General features: G+C 37.8%; 2 protein-coding genes across 5 annotated transcripts; both read left to right on the top strand.

Moving 5' to 3' along the window:
- Positions 1 to 976: 976 nt before the first annotated feature.
- Positions 977 to 9,597, top strand: LOC306990288 (guanylin). Of its 4 annotated transcripts, none has more exons than XM_079596926.1 (4): positions 977 to 1,139; positions 8,459 to 8,680; positions 8,970 to 9,156; positions 9,254 to 9,597. In XM_079596926.1, the coding sequence occupies exons 2-4, from the start codon at positions 8,609 to 8,611 to the stop codon at positions 9,310 to 9,312; spliced, it is 318 nt and encodes a 105-aa protein (XP_079453052.1). In that variant the 5' UTR covers positions 977 to 1,139; positions 8,459 to 8,608; the 3' UTR covers positions 9,313 to 9,597. The 4 variants fall into 4 exon arrangements, with proteins under 4 accessions (XP_079453052.1, XP_079453054.1, XP_079453051.1 ...); XM_079596928.1 differs by having other exon boundaries at positions 1,053 to 1,089; XM_079596925.1 differs by lacking the exon at positions 977 to 1,139 and adding an exon at positions 1,705 to 1,935.
- Positions 9,598 to 15,945: 6,348 nt separating this feature from the next.
- Positions 15,946 to 20,768, top strand: LOC306990888 (guanylate cyclase activator 2B; the record flags this gene model as incomplete). Its single annotated transcript, XM_079598209.1, has 3 exons — positions 15,946 to 16,632; positions 17,896 to 18,047; positions 20,704 to 20,768. Exons 1-3 carry the CDS (start codon positions 16,610 to 16,612, stop codon positions 20,766 to 20,768), a joined length of 240 nt encoding a protein of 79 aa, XP_079454335.1. The 5' UTR covers positions 15,946 to 16,609.
- Between the last annotated feature and the right edge of the window lie 2,632 nt (positions 20,769 to 23,400).

Below are 23,400 nucleotides of genomic sequence, written 5' to 3'. Positions count from 1 at the left end.
CACTCACAGGTGATTTGTCTCTTTTACAGCTTCAGTGTGGACACAGTGAGGACATTATGAAAGATAAGAAAAAGTCTCCCACATTTATAGAATCAGCAATTCATCAACTAGACAGTCTCTAGAAAGAGCATGCGACATATTAGCATCTAACATCATTTAGATCACTCTTAAATCTCATGACGTGCATCTGTGCTTGTAAAACTGTGTTTTTCCACAGATGGGCCGTGAGAGAAGAACATTTCACACCGAAAAGTTTTTATAGTTCAGCTTAAGTGCTGTCATGACTGACATAAAATATGGGTATATTTTTTATACTGTAGCATCAGTCATTTTCCTTAAATATTTTATAGATGCATATCAAATACTTTAAATATTGACGTTTATCTGATAAACCAAAATCACCTCTTTTGGGTTTTTAATTAGCATTGCAATCATGGTCCACATGGGCATGATTACAGCATTGATTTTTTCAGAGATGTGGCTGTAATATTAGTCATGAAAACATGGCAGTTTGTGGCTTGATTAAAAAAAAAAACTTTATTAGCATAATTTCATTGGTGTTTTATTTTTGAGTTATAAAAAAACAATGCAATTACACAGTCGCTGACATTGATATGACTGATATATTATCTCTCACGTTTCGAATTACTATGTTAATACATTTTTTTCTCTCGCCCCAGTCATAAAGTAATACAGAGCAATTCTAGTGTTGGGCGGGGAAAAAAGCTGTCAACAAGTTTAGCTGCCAAATCAGTGTTACACATTAATATAATGTTGATGATAAACCACATCCTCTTACATTCAAATTACTGTGTTAGCATGAAAGCTTTGTATGTTTCTATTTATTTATGTTAAATTAATCCCATTGCAAGTTTTGTATTTAAAAAAAGTAAGCTAAAGAAAAATGCAAATAGTAGCCTAATCTAATATTTATATATCTTGGTATCTTCCTTGAATTATGTGTTCAGCTTCGATTTCTAGGCAGCAGTGACTCCCTTATGAATCAGACTCATGCATTAATTGAAGTTCCATGTTTTCTTTTCAGGTGCAAAGATCAAGAGGACAAGAGCTAAATTAATGGTCCATGATGTGAGTCACCATCCTGGGCACGTTGTCACCGCTTCATGTCATTCTGATAGGTACAAGATTTCACAAACGCTGTGACTGTCTGATTATCTGTGTGTAGATTTTTTTCTACACACAGAAAAAGAAAAATGTAAAAAGACAATATTTGACAACTTGACTTCTCTCAACAATCTTAATTGATCTCATTATATGACTTAGCCCATTTGCATTTAATAATTCACTATGTGAAATATCTTGTTAAATTCTTGTCAGGTCAACTAAAGATTTATTTTAAAGGGTTTGTTCTCCCAAAAATTAAACTACGTAGCCTACCATCAAGTCGTTCCAAGCCCATAAGACTTTCGATCATCTTCCGAACACAAATGGAGATATTTTTAACGAAATCCGACAGCGATCCTGTGAAAAACGCAATTTACACATTAAGGTCCAGAACGGTAGGCTATAAGACATGACTAAAGTAATCCATGTGACTTTAGTGGTTTAACCTACATTTTTCTGAAGCGTCACGATTACTTTGTTTGCACACGAAAAAAACATAATTTACCTCTATGTTTACGAAAACATTAACCTTCAATCCAGTAGGGGGAGCACCAAGACGCATGCACGTTGTGTTGACTCAAGACCGGAAGTTGTTCCCTGAACGCACTGTAGATAATATTATTTTGTATATTTTGAGGTAAATTCTGTTTTTTTTTTTTTGCGAAAACAAAGGACTCGCGTCACTTCATAAAAGCAAGGTTAAATCACTGGAATCACATGGATTATTCGTGACTCTAGTGGATTATGATCATGGAGAAACCACTAGAGGATTAGGCTACTTTAATCTACAAGTCTTTGGACCTTGAATGTGTAAGTTAATTGCTCCCAATGGAGGGACAGATCTCGGATTTCATCACAAATATCTTCATTTGTGTTCTGAAGATGAATGAAAGTCTTGTGGGTTTGGAACGACATGAGGATGAGCTAACTACTAATTAAAATGACAGAATTTTCATTTTTGAGTAAACTAACCCATTAATGTTGGTGACAATCAAGAAACATTTTTAAATAAAAAAGATGAGCTCTTAACATTGCTTACGCAGCAAATATAGCCTACAATAGTGGCCAAAAGTGGTGTCCACCCTGTTAGATTTCTCTTTGGCCGAGCGATTTTTTGCGTGGCTCGCCAATATATTCGATTTATCCAATACATAAAATAAGTAAGCTTGACCAGAGTTCTTGTGGAGAGAAGAATGCATTGAAGATGTGTAGCACTGTTCTTCAGCAGCGATGTTAGCGTGTCAGCCTTCTAAGAATATTAACCCAAAGTTCTGTCTGTGTGACAGAACTTTATACATGAAGACAAAATGGATACATAGAAAACTGTTAGGACCTCCCACAGGAGATTGATCTACACTGCAATCTATAGCAATGCTGTTTCTTTGTAATTCACACATCAGTTTAAGCCCGTGGCTGTATGACGTATTCCATACGTCTGTATGGGTCATTTGGTTCACACCTTTACAGACACAGATAGAGTTGACTGCATCTGAGGCACAGTCACAATGTAAATGCATCTGACTAAAGATGATTGAAATTACACATAATCTTTCAGGCCTAGGAAAATGGACATCTTCACCCTTTATTCAAATATTTTATTCAAATATTTTATTTAATATTAAGTATTTTGTGCTTAGTTGTGCTTGGAGTCAATAGTTTTATTTGTGATAACGCAATGAAACATGGCAATATTTTTTGGCCAGGCTGTCATTCAAAGAAATTATGAACACATGCGAACACAAGAGAGAACCGACGAAATATTAATAACTAATTTTGTTGTTGTCAGTGTATTCTTTTCCCCATGTGATCCTTTTGTTTTTTATGAATTTTTTCTTTTGCATAGTAAAATAAAACCTGTAGCTTTAGTTAGCTTTTTTTGCCAAATATTTCTTTCAGATAAATCTGTATTTAAGAAGTATTAATGTTATTAGAATATTAGAAATACTTATTCATAATGATCTTGTTTTTAATAAGAAAATAACAAGAAACAGCAACAATCTCCACTATGAAATAAGCTAGTTGGGGGGACAATATTGTTGATTTAATATCCATTTTATTGTAGATTCCAAATCATTCCAAATAATTTACATTTTACAGTATATGTATGTGACTCAAAAAGCCCTTTTGTATAAAATGTCATTCCTTTTTGGCAGAGTAACAGACATTCATTATTATTTCAAGTATTTCAAGTTTTACAATCTTGCCTATTACCTACAATTGGCTCCATTATATTGTAACCACATGGTGATAATAAAGTTCAGGGGTAAAGTTCTTGGTTAATTGCTCTTTACTGTGATTAATTTATACTTAATACATTGTTATATTGGAATTTTTACTACTGAAATTAAATAAATATAATATTGAAATATAAAAAATACTTTGTAGCCTTTACAATTTCATTTACAAAGGACAAAGTACATATTCATTATTTTATTGAATATTTAATCAAATATTAATCTAACTTTTCTAGAAACTAGAACTAATCTAGAAATCAGTCTCCCAGTCATTTTAACTAAACTTGTTTTCTTTAAATATCCAGTCTTATATTTTTTCTTTAGCTATTATTATTATATTTCATTTCAAATAAATATTGACATATTTTTATTATATTACAAGTTAAATGTAATTTCTTTGTGCACCCCGATAAAGATATTCTATTCTATTCTATTCTGACTTTGTGTTGTTTTCAGAGGTTGAATTTGTTCCCAAGCTGTTGATTTACAGTACGTGATGTTCATGCGAGCTGTCGTTTACCTCCCCCATGTAAAGGCCATTTGGCACATTTGGCACAGGATCTGCTCCATACAACTGGCCTGAAGTCAAGCATTATGAAGACGTGTGAGACAGGTTTAATCATAGAAATTTATAGGGACAGATTTGTGGCCCTTATTTGGACTTCTGTTCCCTAAGGGGCATCTCATTTGATCATTAAAATGAGATTAGAAATTAACTTAACTGAAAAATTATTGTACTGTAAATGCTCTTCCCTTTCATCTCTGTATAATCTTTTATATGGACCATATGCAATTTGTTTAACAATAGTCAGTGTTAAAATGTTCACAATTTCAATAAATGATGTATATAAAAAAAGAGAAACACACAATATGCTACATCTCCCATGAAAGCGGGGGCATAGGAAAGGAAATAACACAAACACGAATTATGTTCTCCTCATATAGGCCCTCATTTATGAAAAGTGCGTACACCAAATTTCCAGCGTACACCTGGCGTACACCCAAAACCACGGTGACTTTGCGATTTATCAATATGGACGTTGGCGTATGGCGCGCTCAAATCCTACGCCAGCTCAGGAGGTGGTGTACATGTACGCACGTTTTGAGTTAGTGCTGAAATGCACAGAAAAACAATTCCTAACACCACAAAACGCACTGACAAACTAAAGATATGATATATTATGACCCACTGTAAAAAAACAACAACATAGAAATTATAAACTTCAGTGTTTATTTTTGTGAGTTAAGCCCGGCAGGCGCGCACGGACTGGGTTCAGTAATGAAAGGCTTTCAATGACCAACAAATAATTCAGACTGACAAAATAATTAAAATGACATTCTTCTTCTTTTAAATAATAATAATAACAAAGACATGTTAATAACAATCTAAATAACAATAAGCGTCATTAATAATCAAAATCGTAATACTAATAAGAAGAATATTACAAATTGTCATGCAATTATTCACATCACCATCATCACTATTGTACACCCCATTACATGTGACGACGTCATGCGAAATTCCACGCTTATAGTTTCAAAACACGTGCTGTAAAATAATGCATTGTGATACCTAGGTAATTTGCTCAACCAACCAGCGATTTAAACTGTATTTCCACCGGAGAAGTTTCTCCTCTTTGCCGTCTTCCTTGTGTCCATGGCGTAAAATGAGGGCGTGGGGGAGGCGGAGACGTGAATATATAGGGGCGTGTTAATCTAATGACGATCGTTTTCAGCCGCGGCATTTATCAAGAGGCAGGTATTGCGTACACCTGAATTTCAAAGGTACGCACAGCTTCATAAATCAGGCGGTGAGAGGAGTGTAAGCATAATCTTACGCCAACATATACGCCCGTTTCGACGCAAGATTGATAAATGAGGGCCATTGTGTCTTGTAAAACCTAGCTTTGAGTCCATCATATTTGATTGGGTTACCGATTAAGTGCTCTCATGAATGTAAGCTTTCATAAACCAATAATGCAGTTTCAAACAATACATGGCATTTTGAAGCTCTTAAATGTGACGTGACAGATTGCTGTAGCACTTCAGGTCAAGCAGTCTTTTTTCCACTTTACTACAAGTTATAGCATGAAAAAACATGCACACCAAAAGTATGTTGAAAGATACAGTACAACTTAACTAAATATACCATGTCTCATGTAATCGCTCAATCAATGTTTCAACTGCGGAAAGACAAAGACAAAGTTTGTGAAAAACGTCACTTAACTTTTTATTTACCTCAGGAAAGTTATCCAGTGTTCACAGTTCGTTAGCTATACAAAAAAGCTTATTTACTGTTAATTATACATGTATGTTTGAATAGATTTGCCAAGTGTGTATGAAAACTATATACAGCAATTATTATATCTGAAAATATATAGCAGTTGAATATAATAGCTCATTTGTTCATTTTATCCTCTAATATTATAGAAATTTACCAAATAAGAGGGTTCCATGTATAGTTTACAGCATTATTTGGGAGAGTTTTTTTTTTTTTTTATAAGAAAATCGAACTGTCTGTATTGGTATCGGCAGATGTCATTCTGAATAATCGCCTATCAGTCTATAAACTGTTTCTCAAGGGCCTGGTTTCACAAACAGGGGCTTAGATTAAGCCTGGATTAGGCCTTATATCAATTAGGACATTTAATTAGTTTTTATAAACGTGCCTTAGGAAAAAACATGATGTGAATCTTGAGACAAAACAATGGCACTGACAAATGATAAGATATGTCAGTGCACGTTGCTTTCAGTTAAAACAGCTCAAACATGCAATTTAGTCTGGGACTGGACTTAAGCCTTGTCTGTGAAACCAGCCATAAGTCTTATAAGTCCACTGTATTTGTATATTTGTGCAAAGAGACTTGCAATGTAGAGTACATTTATGTTTTCCCACTGTCCTGATTTCTTACTCGCTGCTCTCGGATGCAAAGGTCAAAGCAGTTACGGGGCCATTAAGTCATAAAGCAGTTTTAAGACAGAACGCACCTTCACAGGGAGGAGAATATTCACAATATTAAGTAAACACAATAAATAATGATCATTATGTCTGAGCCCTGATAAGCAATAGCAAATTGAAGCATGGGAAGCTTCCGCTGTACAAACACGAGCTTTGAATTTGGCCTCTTCATGCCTCAAGTCCGTATGTGCGTGATTGGCGTGTGTTGTGTTAGAAGCATGTTGGAGTGTCTGCTGTCACATGTGAACGTGTCTGCAATCACAATCATCACGTATAATGACAACGGAAGAGGCTTGGTCGATAAGCAGTTGCAATGTTGAAGTGAAATTGCATCATCAGGTGTGGGCGCCGTCACAGTCTCAGATCGAAGCCTTTCGACCATTTATACCACCATTTTAAAAAACAGATTGTGCAACATTTGTCTAAACATGTCGTGTAGTTGAAAAGAAAGTTCTTGTTCATAATTAATTTGAGTGGGTGTCAGAACAGACATCATGCTGTCATAACCTTTGAAGAAGAAACTTTCTGATTAATGATTGAAGGGTTTATCAAGACTAGACAGACATCAATGTGTACATCCTTTTAAATGTTCATTGTGTCAGTATAGTTAACTGAACAACGTATCTTTATACTTGTACATATCTACATAAAATGACTATTTTAATTATGATGATTACTAGCCTAACTCTTTCCCCACCATTGACAACATTTTCCGTGATTCATGACACAATGCTTCCACTTCATTGATGAGTTTTTCCGGCGATCCCTGTTTTCACTATTATGGCACGCTGTTACGGATCTTCTGAAATAGAACAGCATTTCCGGATCCAAAAATAAGCGACGAAGAAAATCTGCTTAATAAAGAAGTAGCTTACGCACAAGTAAGCTAGCCTGATCACCAAACATTCAACAGCATATAAATAAAAACTGCCTAACGTTACAGAGAAAAAATTTATCCACAAAGAGTAATATGACTGTGCAAGCTTTGGACTTAATCTACTCTATCTTTGTTCACTTGATCGTTGTTCTGATTTTGATCTTGGTGAAGTATTTTGACTGTTGATAAAAAAAAGAAAGAATGAAGCTTGTTTTTTTGAGGCTCTGTTCTTTCTTTTGATATATTGACTGTTCATACAACAAAATATTCTGGGGGTCATGAAAGTTTTGTGAATATAATCAAAAATGCTGATGCTGACTGGGAACATATTTGGTAAATGCTGTAGTGGAAAGAGTTAATGGTAGTTTAATATGAACTTTTGGTCTTCCCTCTCCTGCCCTGAGAGCATATTGATTTTATTACATAATTGTTATTTGTGATAATTAAATTATCTTTAGTTCTCTTTTTAGTTCAAACATTATCCACGGGACAACCGGCAAAAATATGCTTGCTCAAAAACCGTTAACAACTATATATTTGTTGTAAAAATATAAAAAATCATTGACATTTATCATAGTAAATTTGATGATTTTAAATGCTCAAACAACAAAATTGTAATTTAACAGCCTAAACAGCAAAAACTGGGCCAAATACCATATTTCTTTTATTTCTTAGGCATGTGACAACTGAGACATAAAATTGCACCAAAACACAGTGGATTTAGAGTGATGATTTTATGGTTAGTTACATATTTTTTCTTGCTGTCCATTACTCTGTGAAACAGTGCCCTTCAAAGCAATTTTATGATCTTCTTTATATTTGATTCATATATCACTCACTTTGGGCCCAGAGAAAGTCTGTTTTCACTTTTGAAACTTCCTTAGAGGAAGACATGATGGTTACACAATGAAATATGAGATCATTATTGTAATATTTGCAAAAAAGGGTACTCAGTTACTGAAAATGTATATAGGATCAAGGAAGAATGGCCAAATAACAAAAAGAAAGGTGTAGCTTTGTTTTGAGATTTGCTTGCATTGGTATTCTCATTGGATTTAACTTGCTCATAACACAAAGACACTATTGTGTGCGTATTGTGTGGTTATTAATTAACCCTAACTAGAGAATGAAGAACAGGCCACTTAGGCAAAGCTAACTAGAAGATCCATAAAAGTGCATGTCACAACTACAGATGAGGTCACGTAGCATTTATGAATTCTGTTTTACGACATTGTAAAATTTATCCTCTTTATTCATTAACAGCAAAGAAACAGTGACAGGTTCCGATAGGTCGCTGGTCCGGGACCGTTTCCTTTATAAGAGGAGACAGAACGAGGAGAAAGGCAGAGATTGCTGGGACAACCACTGAAAAACATACTACACTAAATCATTCCCGTGAAAGAACCCGCCAGCATGAAGACCGTCCTGTGTGTCGCTTTCCTCGTCGTGGCTCTTTGCCTGGTCTGTGAGGCTGTACAAGTCCAGGTAAGCTCTAGCTTTGATAGCTATCATTCATTACTGCGTCTCTATTATTAAAAACGTACTAGTCACAATTATCCTCTATACTTATTTCCATATGATTTATAGACCGTTTGCATCTGACCTCATTTTGTAACGTGTTTAATATGACTTTATTGAATTCTCCTTTGAGCCATATAGTCATTTGAGCCATTTATAAAGAATCAGTCACACAAATTTCATTAAGTTAAACTCCAGCTGTCAGTCCTGACACACTGAACTCATCAGTTTTTTTTCTACAATCACCAACCTGTAGGAAGGCGATTTTTCCTTTTCTTTGGACTCGGTGAAAGTTCTCCAGCAGTTGACCGATCAACCACGAACACAAAACCCCCGGTTGGCCAAGACGAGCTACTTTTCTGTATGTTCCAGTCCAACCCTGCCACAGGAGTTTGTGCCCCTGTGCATGCAGAGAGGAGCAACACTGTCCTTTGCTAGGCTAGGTAGGAGTCTTGGTTTACTTTTACAGTTGTGCACAATAAATAAACAGTCAATAAATAACATTGACTAACTTGAGTTATTGTTTTTTTTCCGTTTCAGCATCTGTGCCTGTGGATATCTGTGAAATATGTGCTTTTGCGGCTTGTACTGGCTGCTAATTCTTCCCATCATCCCCAACGCTTGATCATCCACTTAATAAAAACCACATATTTTCAAACAATGTTCTCATAGTTAGTTGACTATACGAACGTTGCGAATGTCGCCTAAATGGCAAAACTGAAAATGACAGCACACCGTTTATGAACTGTTACTTAAACTTCCTTCCCCTCTTTCCTTTCCCAGATTTTGTTTTGTTACAGCACATATTTCAATTATTTAATAAAGAAGTGTCTTTTTTATGTTTTCTATTTCTCAGTTTTGCTGGGTTTTATACTCCTTTGTGTGTGGTAATGCCTCAGTGTTCAATAAAATGCATTGAAAATCTGCTCTCTTTGCATTGTGTGTATTATTTTTATTGTTGGAAGAATATATGATTGACGTTACAAAAATGTTTTTTTAAATATTTACTGCCGAATATCTGTTCTCGGTAACACTTTAGAATAATGGTCCATCATTAATGGGTAACTATGCTGGAAGTGATGCAGGACAAGTGAGTAGTACTACATTAAATGGACAGTTCTGTCATAATTTACTCACCCTCAAGTTGTTCCAAACCTGTATGATTTTCTTTCTTCTGACGAACACAAAAGAAGATATTTTGGAGAATGTCGGTAACCAAATTACAGTTGATGGGTTTACCCATATTCTTCTAAATGTCTTCTTTTGTGTTCAGCAGAAGAAAGAAATTCATACAGGTTTGGAACAACTTGTGGGTGAGTAAATTATGACATAATTTTCATTTTTTGGGTGAACTATCCCTTTAACACTTCAGCTACTACTAACTGAGACTTGAACAATTGTCTTTTTTACCCTGAAAATTGTCATAAAATGTATCACTAATTACTCAAATGTTTGTTAGTCACTCTTCAAAAACTACAAGTGATCTGAGCATTAATTTTAAGTTTTTTTTTTTTTCACTTTAAAATAATGGACCACATACCTAGTTTTTGAAGAGTAACACCTGAGTAATATGCATTTTATAACCATGTTCAGAATAGCTACCATTATTTTAAAGTTTTACCCTGTTCTCTTTATATCATGTGTATTTGTATTGTAGAAAGAATATGATTGACATTACAAAAATGTTATTAGATTTTTTTGTACAGCCAAATCAGGCAATTAGTTCACTTTAATGGATAAAAGATTTTAAAATGCTTCATTCAAGAGGTGCTCATGATGTCTGAGTGAATTCATCCTCAACCATTTCATGCCAAGTGTATCCAACTTTTTGATTGACTAGAAGGGAGCAGACTTCCTCATGTTTATATTCTGTATCCTGACAATTTGAAAGCAACATATGCCACGAGTTCTTAATGAGGTTTGGTGGGCCGTTGCTCATAAAAGATACATTGAATGTTGAGTGACAGGAACATTAAGAGTGTAGCTATTTACTGATAGATGTCTTCTTCACTGCTCATTTAAATATTATATTTTTTCATTTACTTCTTGAAATGAAATCTTTCAGGCATGGATCTCTGCCTGTGTGCAGAACAGTAGCCTATGTGTGAATATTTAAAAACGTTTCTACCGAGTGCATGTAGGTAGAACACTCTCACATATAACCAGGCTCATTAGAAAAACATAGCTAGGCCTACCTGTGGCAACATTTTAGCCGAAAGCAAAATATGTTGCATCATACATGTTTCTTGACAGTTTTCAAAGTAAAATGTCCAGGGAGTGGCGCTAAAACCGTGTTTCGTTTTTTTTTCCGGAACAGATGAACGTGATTATGGCCATACGTACAAACTCCAATATCACTACAGTTCTGAATTGGAATGTCCGGTGAGTGGCGCTAAAAGATGAATCCTCCATCATGTTTTAAGATAACGTAGGCTATATTTAAACCCTAAACCTATCCGATAGTGTTAACAAAAGCAAACTCTCGGTTAGCTCTCTTCCGAGACACTGCTACACCTCCTCTTCCCTTCCCTTGCACTATTTCAGCCGCAGAAGAAGAAGCGCCACAGCCTACGGCAGCCCGACCAGATGGAAGAGTAAGCGAGCCCACGCCGACCGAGTCCCCGCGTGCCTCACTGTCTCCTTCTCAATCTCCATTGCTAGTCCTGTTGACCCATGCAGACCAGCACCCATCCGACCGAGCGGCGGGTCTTGTCTCCTTTGGCGGATCGGGTGATGAACAAGACGACAGCCTCTCCATCGACGCATTTGAGGAATAGTGGTCGGGCTCCGTCGACCCTGCCTTTTCACAGTCTGGTGCTAGCGCTGCAGCTACCAGGACAAACTCGGACACCGAGATGCTGCGCATCCTCACCGTGGCCGTTTCAGACCTCGGTCTCGAATGGACCTCGCCCGAGGAGCCGCCCAGAAGTCGGCTGGATGGATGGTTTTTGCCAGGGCGCCAGCAGGCCCCCCGTCACAAGCCCGCTCCCTTCTTTCCCGAGATCCACGAGGAACTCACAAAGTCTTTGCGCGCGCCTTATTCAGCACTCAAGAGCTCCACCTCTGCCACGCTCTCCTCTGTTGATGGCGCTGCAGAAAAAGGGTATGAGAAGCTACCATCCCTAGAGGAAGCAGTCTGTGCCCGCCCACCGCTGCTGGCTGGAGAGCTAGAGCGGTGCACCCCTCAAAGCCTTGCCGTAACACTTCAGCCCTTGCTGGACGCGCGTTCTCCGCTTCCGGTCAGGCTGCATCGGCTCTACACACCATGGCGGTGTTGCAATTGTTTCAGGCCAAACTTCTCCAAGCTATGGACGAGTCTGGCCCGAACCCTGAAACGTTCCGTGACCTGCGCAGCGCTACGGATCTAGCCCTCCGTGCTACCAAGGCTACTGTGCAGGCTATCGGCAGAGGGATGACTAACCTTGTCGTGCTCGAGCGCCACATTTGGCTGAACCTCACAGACATCAAGGAAGCGAACAGAACGACGTTCCTCGATTCCCCGATCTCTAGCACCGGTCTCTTTGGCCCGGCTGTGAAGGGGTTCTCTGAAAGGTTCACCAAAGCACAGAAGTCTTCGCAAGCCATGAAGCACTTCCTGCCTAGATGATCCAGTTCTGCCTCAAGCCACCACAAGAGCGCGCCGCCTTCTCGACCAGCAAAACTGGCGCCTCAGGTTCCTCAGCCCCGCCCTGTGGCTGATACCCGCCATCGCTTAAGGTCGGCTAAGCGCTACCCACCGCCTAGGCGCCAAGCTCCCCAAACCCACATCACGCTGGTTTTGCTTTCAAAGAGCAAACTGTTACTCAGCCAGAGTGTGATCTTTCTGGGCACAGTTATCGACTCTATGACGATGAAAGCGCAGCTCACACCTGAGGGCGCACTCTCTATACAACAGCTGTTAGCCTCCTTCAGAGTGAGCGCACACGTGCCGCTCAAGAAGTTTCAGAGGCTTCTCGGTCTCATGCACTCCAGTTAGGACTACTTCATATGCATCTTGAGTGCATACGCCGTGTGCCGACCCATGCGTGGCGGTCAGGTCGCCTGCAGATTACGGTGGACCAGCGCGGCATACCAGTCGGGCGTGATTGTGGGTGTGGCCTCCAGGAGGAAAGCAATTTTCACAGATGCCTCAAAAAAGGTTGGGGAGCGCTGTGCGAGGGCAAGCCTGTCTCCGGCCTATGGTCGAGCCTGGAGAAGAGCTTACATATCAACTGCCTGGAAATGAGAGCAGTTTGGTTGGCCCTGAATGCATTTCTGCCAGACCTCAGGGGACACCACGTCTTAGTCCGCTCGGACAACATGTCAGTGGTGTCCTATATAAAACGACAGGGTGGCCTCAGATCAGGCAACCTGTACGTCATGGGCAGAAATCAACCTGCGCTCTCTGAGAGCTGCTCATGTTCCGGGGATCCAAAACTTGGGTGCGGACATGCTATCGAGAAACAACACTCCCCCAGGCAAGTGGTCTCTCAACCCACAGACAGTACGTCTGATATGGAGTGTTTTCAGCGAGGCAGAGGTCGACCTCTTTGCCTCGGAAGTCAACACTCACTTCGTAACGTTCTTTTCGAAGAACAAGGACGTGCTGGCCCATGCCTGGCCCAGATGCCCTCTGTTTGCGTTCCCGCCAGTATCTATGATCCCTCAGGTCCTCAGACGGATCAAGGAAAGCGGATGCCCAGTCCTTCTAGTAGCCACTCTCTGTAGAACCCAAGCGTGGTTCCCAGAGCTGGCGCAGATGATGGACACTGCCCTCTGGCCAGTGCCAATGAGGAAAGACCTCCTCGCACAAGCGAACCCCTCGCTCCAACTTATGGGCCCTCCATGTGTGGCCCCTCAACGGGTATCCTGGGACCTCCCAGAAGAGGGCTCCCTTTATAGGCTTAGGCCATGCCCATTTAGGCGCGCTCTGACTTGTTATGGTGCCAAGTCTCCTGATTGGATCGCGCGTCAGAGGCACTTGGGCATAGGATGTGCAGTTGCCGCAGCACAGCCAATTGGCGAGCTAGACGCTCTGCTGTGTCTGCTGTGCAGCTACACTGCGTTTTAAATTATTTGCTTCAGTATTTCTCGAGGAAAGGAGTTTCCCCACTGCGTATAGCTACGCAATACTCGTTCCCTTACTCTTACGGAACCGAGGTTACGAAAGTAACCGAGTACATTTTGATGTCATAACATAATTGTGCAAAGTGCCGCGTGAAAACAAGTCTTTATTAATCCATAATCTGCCCATGTAATCATAATTATGTGAGAACATTTATGTTAGAAAATGTTGCCACAGGTAAATTTTTCCAATAAGGCCTGTGTTGCATAATTAAACACATTCTTGATCATTTGTAGGCCACATAAGAACCCAAACCTGTTTGCTGCGCAGCATTTTCTGCAAAAGCAGCCACCTTGATTTGATGCCCTGTGCTTTGAGTAATAATGTATTACAATGTTCTTTCTGCGTTCGGTTCTGTGTTTGCTCGTAAGCTCAGGAAAGAAGAAGCAAGCCGGCTGCTGATGGAACTATAATTTGCCTATTTTGAAAGCTTCAGTGAAATGGTGAACAAACAGAATGGAGAGTACCATTTCTTTCACTTTGAAGGTTTTGGTCATTAGAGAGGATTTCTCTTCATGTCCAACCACAACCAGCCCTAAAAATATAGGTGACTATCTATTTTTCTGTTTTGATCATGTCTGTGAGCTTTCTAGTTTGTTTATTAGTTGTGTCATCCTCTGTTTCCTGCCTGTTTGTCACCATGGTGTCTGATTGATTTGAGTATTCTGTAGCTTTGTATGTATATGGCAAGCCCTCAGTTTCAGCTAGCTCCTAGTCCGCTATTAGTAATTTTTTGGCTGTTTGGACTATGTTTAAAGCTGTTTAGTCTTAGTTATATGCTGTATTGTCTGTTTATGCTGTATATTCCTTAGTTTCTTGGTTTTTAATTTAAATTAATGTTTCCCCTGGATTCTACGCTCTTTCGTTGAGGTGAGTATAGGAGAGTATATCACGTGTGTGTGTTCTTATATGGTTTATGAGGACACAAATATGTATAATGACATGGGTATTACAACGTACAGCGTGTGTGTGTGTGTGTGTGTGTGTGTGTGTGTGTGTGTGTGTGTGTGTGTGTGTGTGTGTGTGTGTGTGTGTGTGTGTGTGTGTGTGTGTGTGTGTGTGTGTGTGTGTGTGTGTGTGTGTGTGTGTGTGTGTGTGTGTGTGTGTGTGTGTGTGTGTGTGTGTGTGTAAAAAGTACTCGCAAGACTCTGCTTTGTCAACAACACTCCATTTGCTGATATTGATTGTAGGATGGTTTGTTTGCATCATTGAGAATTCCAAGACCATCCCAGGTGCAGACTATAGTGATTCCACAAGAGCATTTGAACAAAAAGAGGCTGTTAGAACTAAAATAGAGTCAGAATCTGTTGTGTTTGGAGCAATCGCTGTCTGGGGTTTTCTGATCGAATGCCATCTTGTCTGCAAGGCTAACAATGAGGAGTGGCAATATGCACTGATGCATTTATTTCCAATCTCTCTGTTTTATTGCAGAGCTACTATAGTCCAGTGGATTGACGCAAACACAATATCCTGCTGTGTCACTGTCCAGTTTTGTCAGGATTAAACTGATGCATTTCTGTTGTATCCCCATTCATTATTAGATCACAAACAGGCTCACTTCTCAAACATGCTGACAACTAACACATTATGATTAAAATAAACTACTTATGCATAGGCTCCCAGATGCTTTTTTTTATTGCAGAACTTATATATACATACATGATCAGGGAAATTAAGCATGGTTGTATCTCTTACAATGAACAATCATAATGACAAAAAAAAGGAAATAAATATCATGGATTTGCGTACATCAGAATATGGAATTATATACAGAAAAAAATTAAAATACAATAATAAGGTTAAATCATAACTTTGAATAAATTGTCATAATGCATAAAAGAAAATTCACTTTTTTTGTTATTTAAGTCTAACAGATAAATTCAGCAAGAAAAACAACAGCTTTGGGTTTTCATTATAAAGATAACCTCTGAGGACGAATGTGTGGGTCACACATTTGTAGGGCTAAAAACATAAGAACTTAAGTCAACCCAAAATGTATTAAATAAATGGGAAGCTGTTTCTTCAACAAAACCGCAAAAAAAATTGAAAATATTTAGAAATGGATAGATTTTATGAAGAATTTTCTAATTTCTTTCTCCAATTTACATTTGTTACAAAGAAACCCCAATATAATTTACCCCTTGTCACAATAAGAATAATTATTTTTATAATTATTACAATATTTAATATTATTTAAAACTTTATTATATTTTGTTAAATGCTGCTGCTATTCACTGTTTTATATAAATTGTGTTTTATGTGTTTAACGTAAATGTAAATGTCATCATTGTTTTTGTGCCAAATACTCTGATTGCAAATAAAATGCAATTAAATACCACCAAAGTGAGCTATTTATGTGTAGCTCTTTGCTTTTTCAATAGAGCTTAACAATAGTTGAACTATTTTATGTTATGAGAAGCACAGACGCCTCCTTGAGAAGCTCCTTAAGATGTACCTTGAGAAGCTAGTTTAGCTTCCCCAACTCTGTCTATCACTGATTCAGCCATACTTCTGAACTGAGATCAGTTCATCCGTAGCACTAATGTATCAACCCCTGACAGCCCTACAGTTTATAGGGACATGGCCTTGTGTACAATCTAATTCCTAAATCCCATTGCAAGCCAGCCAGCTGACATCTACGTCCTGTACGTGCTCATAACAGATGGATTTATGAGATTAACTAGCACTATTCGTCACTTATACTGACAGAGCTGCATATGATTTATCCATAGAGAACATGCACATCCTCTTTTGTTATCGAAGAGGAGTTAAAAATGTAAACGACAGGCTGTATGCGACCACCAGATCATAACAGGTTAGTAACCTATAAACACAATAAGCACTCTTTATATAGCTTGACCTGATGTAATTCTGAATTCCCTCAATGCAATCCCTCTCTGTGAAGAGCCACACTTCTGAGACTGAAAATGAGAGCGCTGATCATTTTCCTCTTCCTGACCACAAGCTAATTTCACAATGTGTGCAGGTTACGGTATAAGTCAAAATTGGTCCATTCACACAAACCGCTGTCCCTTTGTGAGGCTGGATCGAATTGACAGCTTGTTTGGGAAAAATATTATAGCTTCATTGTCAAGCCAGTGTGATTGTGCCACTGCAATCTCAAAGCGTTTCTGTATTTGATAAATGTGAGTGTCTTGTAGGAGTGGATATTTAATATATTGGAAATCTGAAACTCTGGGTTTTCCTTCTATGTAACAGATAACAGGGCACCTATCATAATTAAGACAAAATACTGACAGAATACTACTTTTTAATATCCATTTATTATCATATTGTGTATCTGACAAAAAAAGCAAAAAAAATTTGTCAGATAGGACACGTGTTACAATAATTTAATAAGATACAATAAGAGATTAAAATTTACACAAAGAAAATGTATTATTTTAGACTATTATGATTGGAATTAGTATTCTTCTTGAAAAAAAAATATATGTAAAAAAGTATGTCAGAGAATATTATGGAACTTGGTAATAAGAACTTTAAGCAAAACATTTATTTCTTTGTTTTGGTTTTTAGTGTACATTTGATGCAGATACGGCCTTGACAGGTTTGATTTTGTTAGTTTCATCTGTGCATTGAACAGTGATATTTTATACAATAAAACGTTCATGAATATACCTTTTAGAGATAAAAGTATCAGACATTGACTTTTCAGTCAGACTAAGACAAGATTATTATTATTTGCCTGATTTCAGTGTTCAAAGTATTGGAAGATTTCTCTGTATATCAATTGAACATGATGTTCCTCTTTTCAGCTATTTATGAATGGCTGAATCCTGGATGTGATTCAGTGTATAATTCCGATTCAGACTTTCAACATCAATCAATGTAAATGGTGGCCAATGTTAGCTCTTCACTCTCAGTACATGGCTATCTGCTAGGTAAATAATCTTAGGAAGTCTGCATCTAAATGTCTGTCAGTTTAATTCTGTAGTAAAAAAAAGTACTTTTTTATGACTAGTTTATGACAGACCCATGTGGGGGAAAAAAATATTTGCAGTGAGGGACAATAATTCACATCTTGACTTCTTATTGAATTTCTGTCTTATTAGGACAGTGGGTACAGTTTCTCCCTGGAGGCAGTAAAGACCCTGAAAAAGCTTATGGAGTTTGACACGAGTGCTAACCCGCGACAGACCCACGGCGATGCAGCGTCCCTTTGTGCCGAGCCTGACCTGCCAGGAGAGTTCAGAGCTGTGCGAAAAAGATGATGCTGACGAAGTCTTCCAACGTCTGGGTTGGTGTGCTGTAAAAATCACAGATAAACATATAGACGTACAAGATGCTGTCTTCTAATATATACAATAATAATACATACTACCATTCAAAAGTGGTTGCTATTTGAAATAAATGAATACTTTATTCAGCAGAAGCCCATTAAATGAATCAAGTGTGACAGTAAAGACGTACAGTACAATGTTACAAAAATCTAAATTTCAATAAATGCTGTTCTTTTGAACTTTCTATGCTATATCCTAAAAAATATAAAGCAGCACAACTATTTTTTTTAACATTGATGATAATAAGAAATGTTTCTTGAGCACCAAATCAGCCCATTAGAATGATTTATGAAGGATCATGTGATACTGAAGACTGGAGTAATGATGCTGAAAATTCAGCTTTGCCATCACAGGAATAAATTACAGCTACACTTTATTTCGATTGTCCAATTTAGACATTCTACTATAAGTAACCTTGCAACTACATGTCAACCAACTGTCATTAGAGTATTAGTATGCTATTAGTAGACTGTTAGGTGTTGGGTTCAGGTTAGTATAGGTTGACATGTCGTTTCAAAGTTACGGTAACACTTTCCAATTCTCACTATTAACTAGTTGCTTTTTAGCATGCATATTACTAGGATATTGGCTGTTTATTAGTAATTATGAAGCACATATTATGAAGCATCTACCAGCAGAGTGTAACTGGCCCACAAGCAAAACGATGACTTCCTTGTTTTTCTCATATGTTAGATTTTGAATCAAGCTCCAAAAAGAGAGCGTGGAAGTGTGTTTCTCTGTTCATTGCAACAGTTAACATGTGATTTGTCATGACACACAGAAATATTTTGCACTTTCATCATTTTCCCTCATGGAGCGGCATCAATGGGCAGCCTGATTCCCCTGTCAGTCTCCCAGGCACGCATTAGCTTTCCCCAGCAGTGGCAGGCAGACAGCAGAGGTGAGGAATAATCATGTGATTCTGCAGCCGCCATTATAGCTCTGATCAAAAGAGCTGACAGCTGAGAATATTTCTCTAGTCTTTGGTGCATCACGCGCTTCCTCCGCCTCCTCTGCTTTTTACATTCTTAATAGTGATCATTTAGTTTGACTTTTTGAAAAAAAAAAAATGAAAAAACATTAAAATCTGTAATATTGTAATACAATTTTATATATATATATATATATAATATGTTTTCTATTTTTAATATATTTAAAAATAATATATTCCTGTGATGGCAAAGTTTAATTTTTAGCATCATTTCTCCAGTTTTAAGTGTCACATGATCCTTCAGAAATAATTATAATGTGCTGATTTGCTTCTCAAGAAAAATGTTGAAGCCAGTTGTGCTGCATAATATTTTCCCGAAAACCGCAATACATTTTGATGAAAAGAAAGTTTAAAAGAACATTAGGCCTATTCACTGTAAAAAAATAAAAATAAAAACAGATCAATGAGTCTTGCTCAACAATTCAATTCATTAAACTAAGTTGAAATTACTTAAACATCCAAGTTGATTGTATATAAAAAAATGTAAGGCAGTAACATCAGAGTGTGCGTAAATGAGAAGAGTAAGTACCGTATATCTGCTGCTGCTGCGTATACCAGCTGTTATTTCTGCTATTTGATGTGGAGTTAGGAGTTTAAGGGTCGCTACACGACCGTTGTGCTAATTATATCCACGCTCGTACTACTACATGCTACTTTCAAGCTTCGCTCACCTGACTCAGTAGCCTACGTCGGGTCAAAATATGTCACATCGTGTTTAGACATGTTTATACTTTAATTCTTGTTGTTAGGATTGTTCAGTACTTTGTGGTTGAGTAAAATAAGAAGTAAGTGGTGTTAAATATTATTATCCGGACCGCTATCGAGGCTTCTCGATCAAGGCTTTGCTAGCTCGAACGGAACATAGCATCCGGTCCGGGGTTCTCACAATAAAAGCATCCAGCCGTTTAGTTAATTGGAGGCTTTAAATCGTATCATAGATGACAGGAAGTGCTGTCTACGTTAGTGGTAACTTAACGCATGGTAGAAAATCTGAGAATCCCATATAATAAGTGTTTGAATCATTTCTCACTGCTTACAGTATTAGAGTTTAAGAGATATATAGTCATATTCTGACTGTTGTTATTTTTATGTTTGGTAATGTATTTTAGTGCTCAATGAGAAATTAGTGTGCATATGTTTCCTTTATTCATTTGTATTTTGTTTCTCTCTTTATAGAAACCACACTCTGAATTACACCCACCCTCAAACTCACTCACACAAGAAAGAGGAAAAATAAACAGAATAAGAACTATCTCTCAGCTCTTCATTTCATACTCTAGAATATTTTGCCTTAAGTGGTGTTCTGGCCGACACACCTGAGTGAACCTGGTGATAAACCCAGAATTAGCACCTAGACTGAGCGTCTACCCATTATCTTCACTAAACATAGAGATCTTGTTGCATGCATAATTGTCTCTTTGTAAACATGGCTTCTCTCTGTAATGGGCCATATCTTTTATTGCCATGTTTTATTGGCTGACTGTGAGAGCACTCCAGAAGTTTTAGAGTGGATATAAGTCAGCAAAATTATCAGCAAACATAACACAGGGTCATTAGACAGAGGAGGCTGACCTTTTTAACACTCTGTCAACAGTGAAAATCATCAGTCCAGACCCCTGTGAGATCTGTGCCAACACGGCCTGGACCGGCTGTTTCTGAGCGCACACACTCCCAGCATCCAGCACATGGAGCACACAAGTTCATGTCCACATCAGTCATCAAACATGCATAATTACTCTTACAGAACAGTGAGTGAAATATAACAGGGTAAACACGTTACTAATTATATTTTACAGAGCAAAGAGAAAAATGTGTATTTAAAGAGTGTTTCATTGTTTGGGTCGCATGGTAGATTAGCCTACAAATCTTTGTAAACAGAAACTAAATTTGGTTTTGAATGAAGATATACTACCCCCTAGTGAATAAAAACGATTACTAATACATATAGGCTTTATACCCATAGATATTATATAGAGACTAGATGCCCTATTGGCTGCTGGGCACCGAGAAATACGGCCGCCATCTTAAACCGGTCGTACTCCTAGTTTCGTTGCTTAGCAGCAATTAGATTCCAGAGCACTGTGGAGCATTTTCCTGTTCTAATCGGCGGACCAGCGCAAATAGGGCCCGGGATTACTTTTAACAAGTACATTTTAACATTACCGTACTTTTGGTTGTATTTTGTGAATAGAATATTACCAGATAATTGAGGAGGAGCAAGCTTCTTTGATATTACTGTACTGAAATCGTAGCCAGCTAACGTTAGCTAGGCTATGTTTACTGCATCACTCGGCATGGAGAGGTTGGGTAAAGTAATAATTACAAGAGCTTCTCGGTTATCAGATACAAGCATTCAATGGCCCTGTAGTATAAACATATATAAATATAGGTTATTTGTGTTTGCGCATGTGATATCAGGAAGCAATGTAACGTTAATAACGTTAACGTTAAGTTACCTGTGTAATACACACATGACGGCGTCGGCGATGCGCAAATCGAGTGTGTGTGTGTGTGTGTGTGTGTGAGAGAGAGAGAGAGAGAGAGTGTGTGTGTGTGTGTGTCACAAATCATTATTGTTTCTTCAACTTATTAAAATATCTTACTTTACTGCAACTCTGTTTCTGCTTCTTTATCATATTTATAGTGTGTGATTCATAAAATACCGGTACCTTAGGCTTATATCCTACATCACATATTATGATTTTGGACGTCTGGTCACTTTATATCTTATATCAGAATATTATATTACTGTTAAGCCTACTATGAATATTAAAATATGCCGAAACATGTGTTCTGTATCATAGCTACATGAATGACATTTGCAGAAAAAAACCCCGCATGAAAATCAGTTCGGTCTTCGGTGAGTTATGATTAATTAAATGCGCTGACAGCTCATTGCACCGGCCATACAGATTACACTGAGTGGAGCGGGTGACCGGTTTAAGATGGCGGCCCCACGGCTCGACCGCGCTAATAGGCAGTAGCGGTCGATAGGGCGTCTATCTATATGATGTCTATGTTTATACCTGTGCCCAATCCTCTGGAGACCTTCATGCGAAGTTCAAATCAAACACAACTGAACCAGCTTATCAAAATCTTCAGGTGCACACAGAGTTAACTGAGTAGGTTTATTTAAATAGTAGTAGCAGGCTACTTACTAGAGCTAAAACAGTATGTTCTATAGTTGTATAAATGTCTGTTGTACAAATGCAATCCTGGCATACTACATTCGCCATGTTGTCATTATCATGTGACCTTCGAGCGTCAGTTACGTCGTTTCACTGCCATTCACAAATCGCATACTCTCAGGTAGCCTAGCCTATTATTTTGAATAAGTTTAATTACTTCGCGACTTCTAAAAAAAAGTAGTACATTCTATAAATTATTATTGTTATTAATTATTTATTCCAGACCATTCCATATCACAAAGTAAAAGAAACAGAAAGAAAAGAATAGGCCTAGCATACGAACATAGATTTGCATATAGCCTACAAAACACATTATTGAAGAACATACAAACTTGAGTTCCAGAGCTTCCAGAAAAAGGAGGAATACCTTGTATCACTTAATATAGGACAATTCAAGACTATTATGATTGTATTTCTCGAATCAACCAATCGACACATGAAGTTATACATATAATTCCTTAACACAACATGCAGGGACATCACTAGATAGGAACATTTTGCTTTCACCTGACCACCTTAAGTTCAATTCCTAATGCATCATTAAATGCCACCTGAAGCTTTTTCTTTTTAGGTTTACTATCTACACCATACATGTGCCGTAAAAATTATGTAGCCTACAGTAAGCTCTAAAAAGTGCATACATCACCTGTGCCACATATAACATTTGCCAACTTACAGCACTGGCTCTGCATATCATCATCATTTAGATCATTTCTAATAATGTGACCCAAGTATTTTATTTTATTAGTATTTATAGTATTTCACATTTAACACTTGGTCACTTAAATAAAAAGAGGGAACGTTTTGCTCAAGGTCCTCTTTAGTTTTAACAATCACAATAATCACACTCTTTTTAGTATTAAATTTAATATACTGCATAGTTTGAACAAACAAAGCAACTGTTGTAATCAAGCACTAGGGGACAGAATAGATCATCAGCATACATCAGATGGTTAATAAGACTATCACCTATTAAACGTCCGGTCTTACATTTATTTAACTCAATAGAAAGATCATCCATAGGCTATACAAATTAAAAAGAAGAGGTGACAATATTCCACCTTGCCGAACCCCATTTGTCGTATAAAAGGGTGCCGATACAT

The sequence above is a fragment of the Phoxinus phoxinus genome (genome assembly GCF_949152265.1).
Source record: "Phoxinus phoxinus genome assembly, chromosome: 22".
Classification (NCBI taxonomy): domain Eukaryota; kingdom Metazoa; phylum Chordata; class Actinopteri; order Cypriniformes; family Leuciscidae; genus Phoxinus; species Phoxinus phoxinus.
The sequence above is the reverse complement of the archived record's forward strand: the minus strand, read 5'-3'. Positions and strand labels throughout refer to the sequence as shown.

Coding starts and splice junctions, on each gene's coding strand:
- LOC306990288 (XM_079596926.1), top strand. CDS start 8,609: ATGAAGACCGTCCTGTGTGTCGCTTTCCTCGTCGTGGCTCTTTGCCTG. Junction 8,681..8,969: donor GTGAGGCTGTACAAGTCCAG/GTAAGCTCTAGC, acceptor ACCAACCTGTAG/GAAGGCGATTTTTCCTTTTC. Junction 9,157..9,253: donor ACTGTCCTTTGCTAGGCTAG/GTAGGAGTCTTG, acceptor TTTCCGTTTCAG/CATCTGTGCCTGTGGATATC.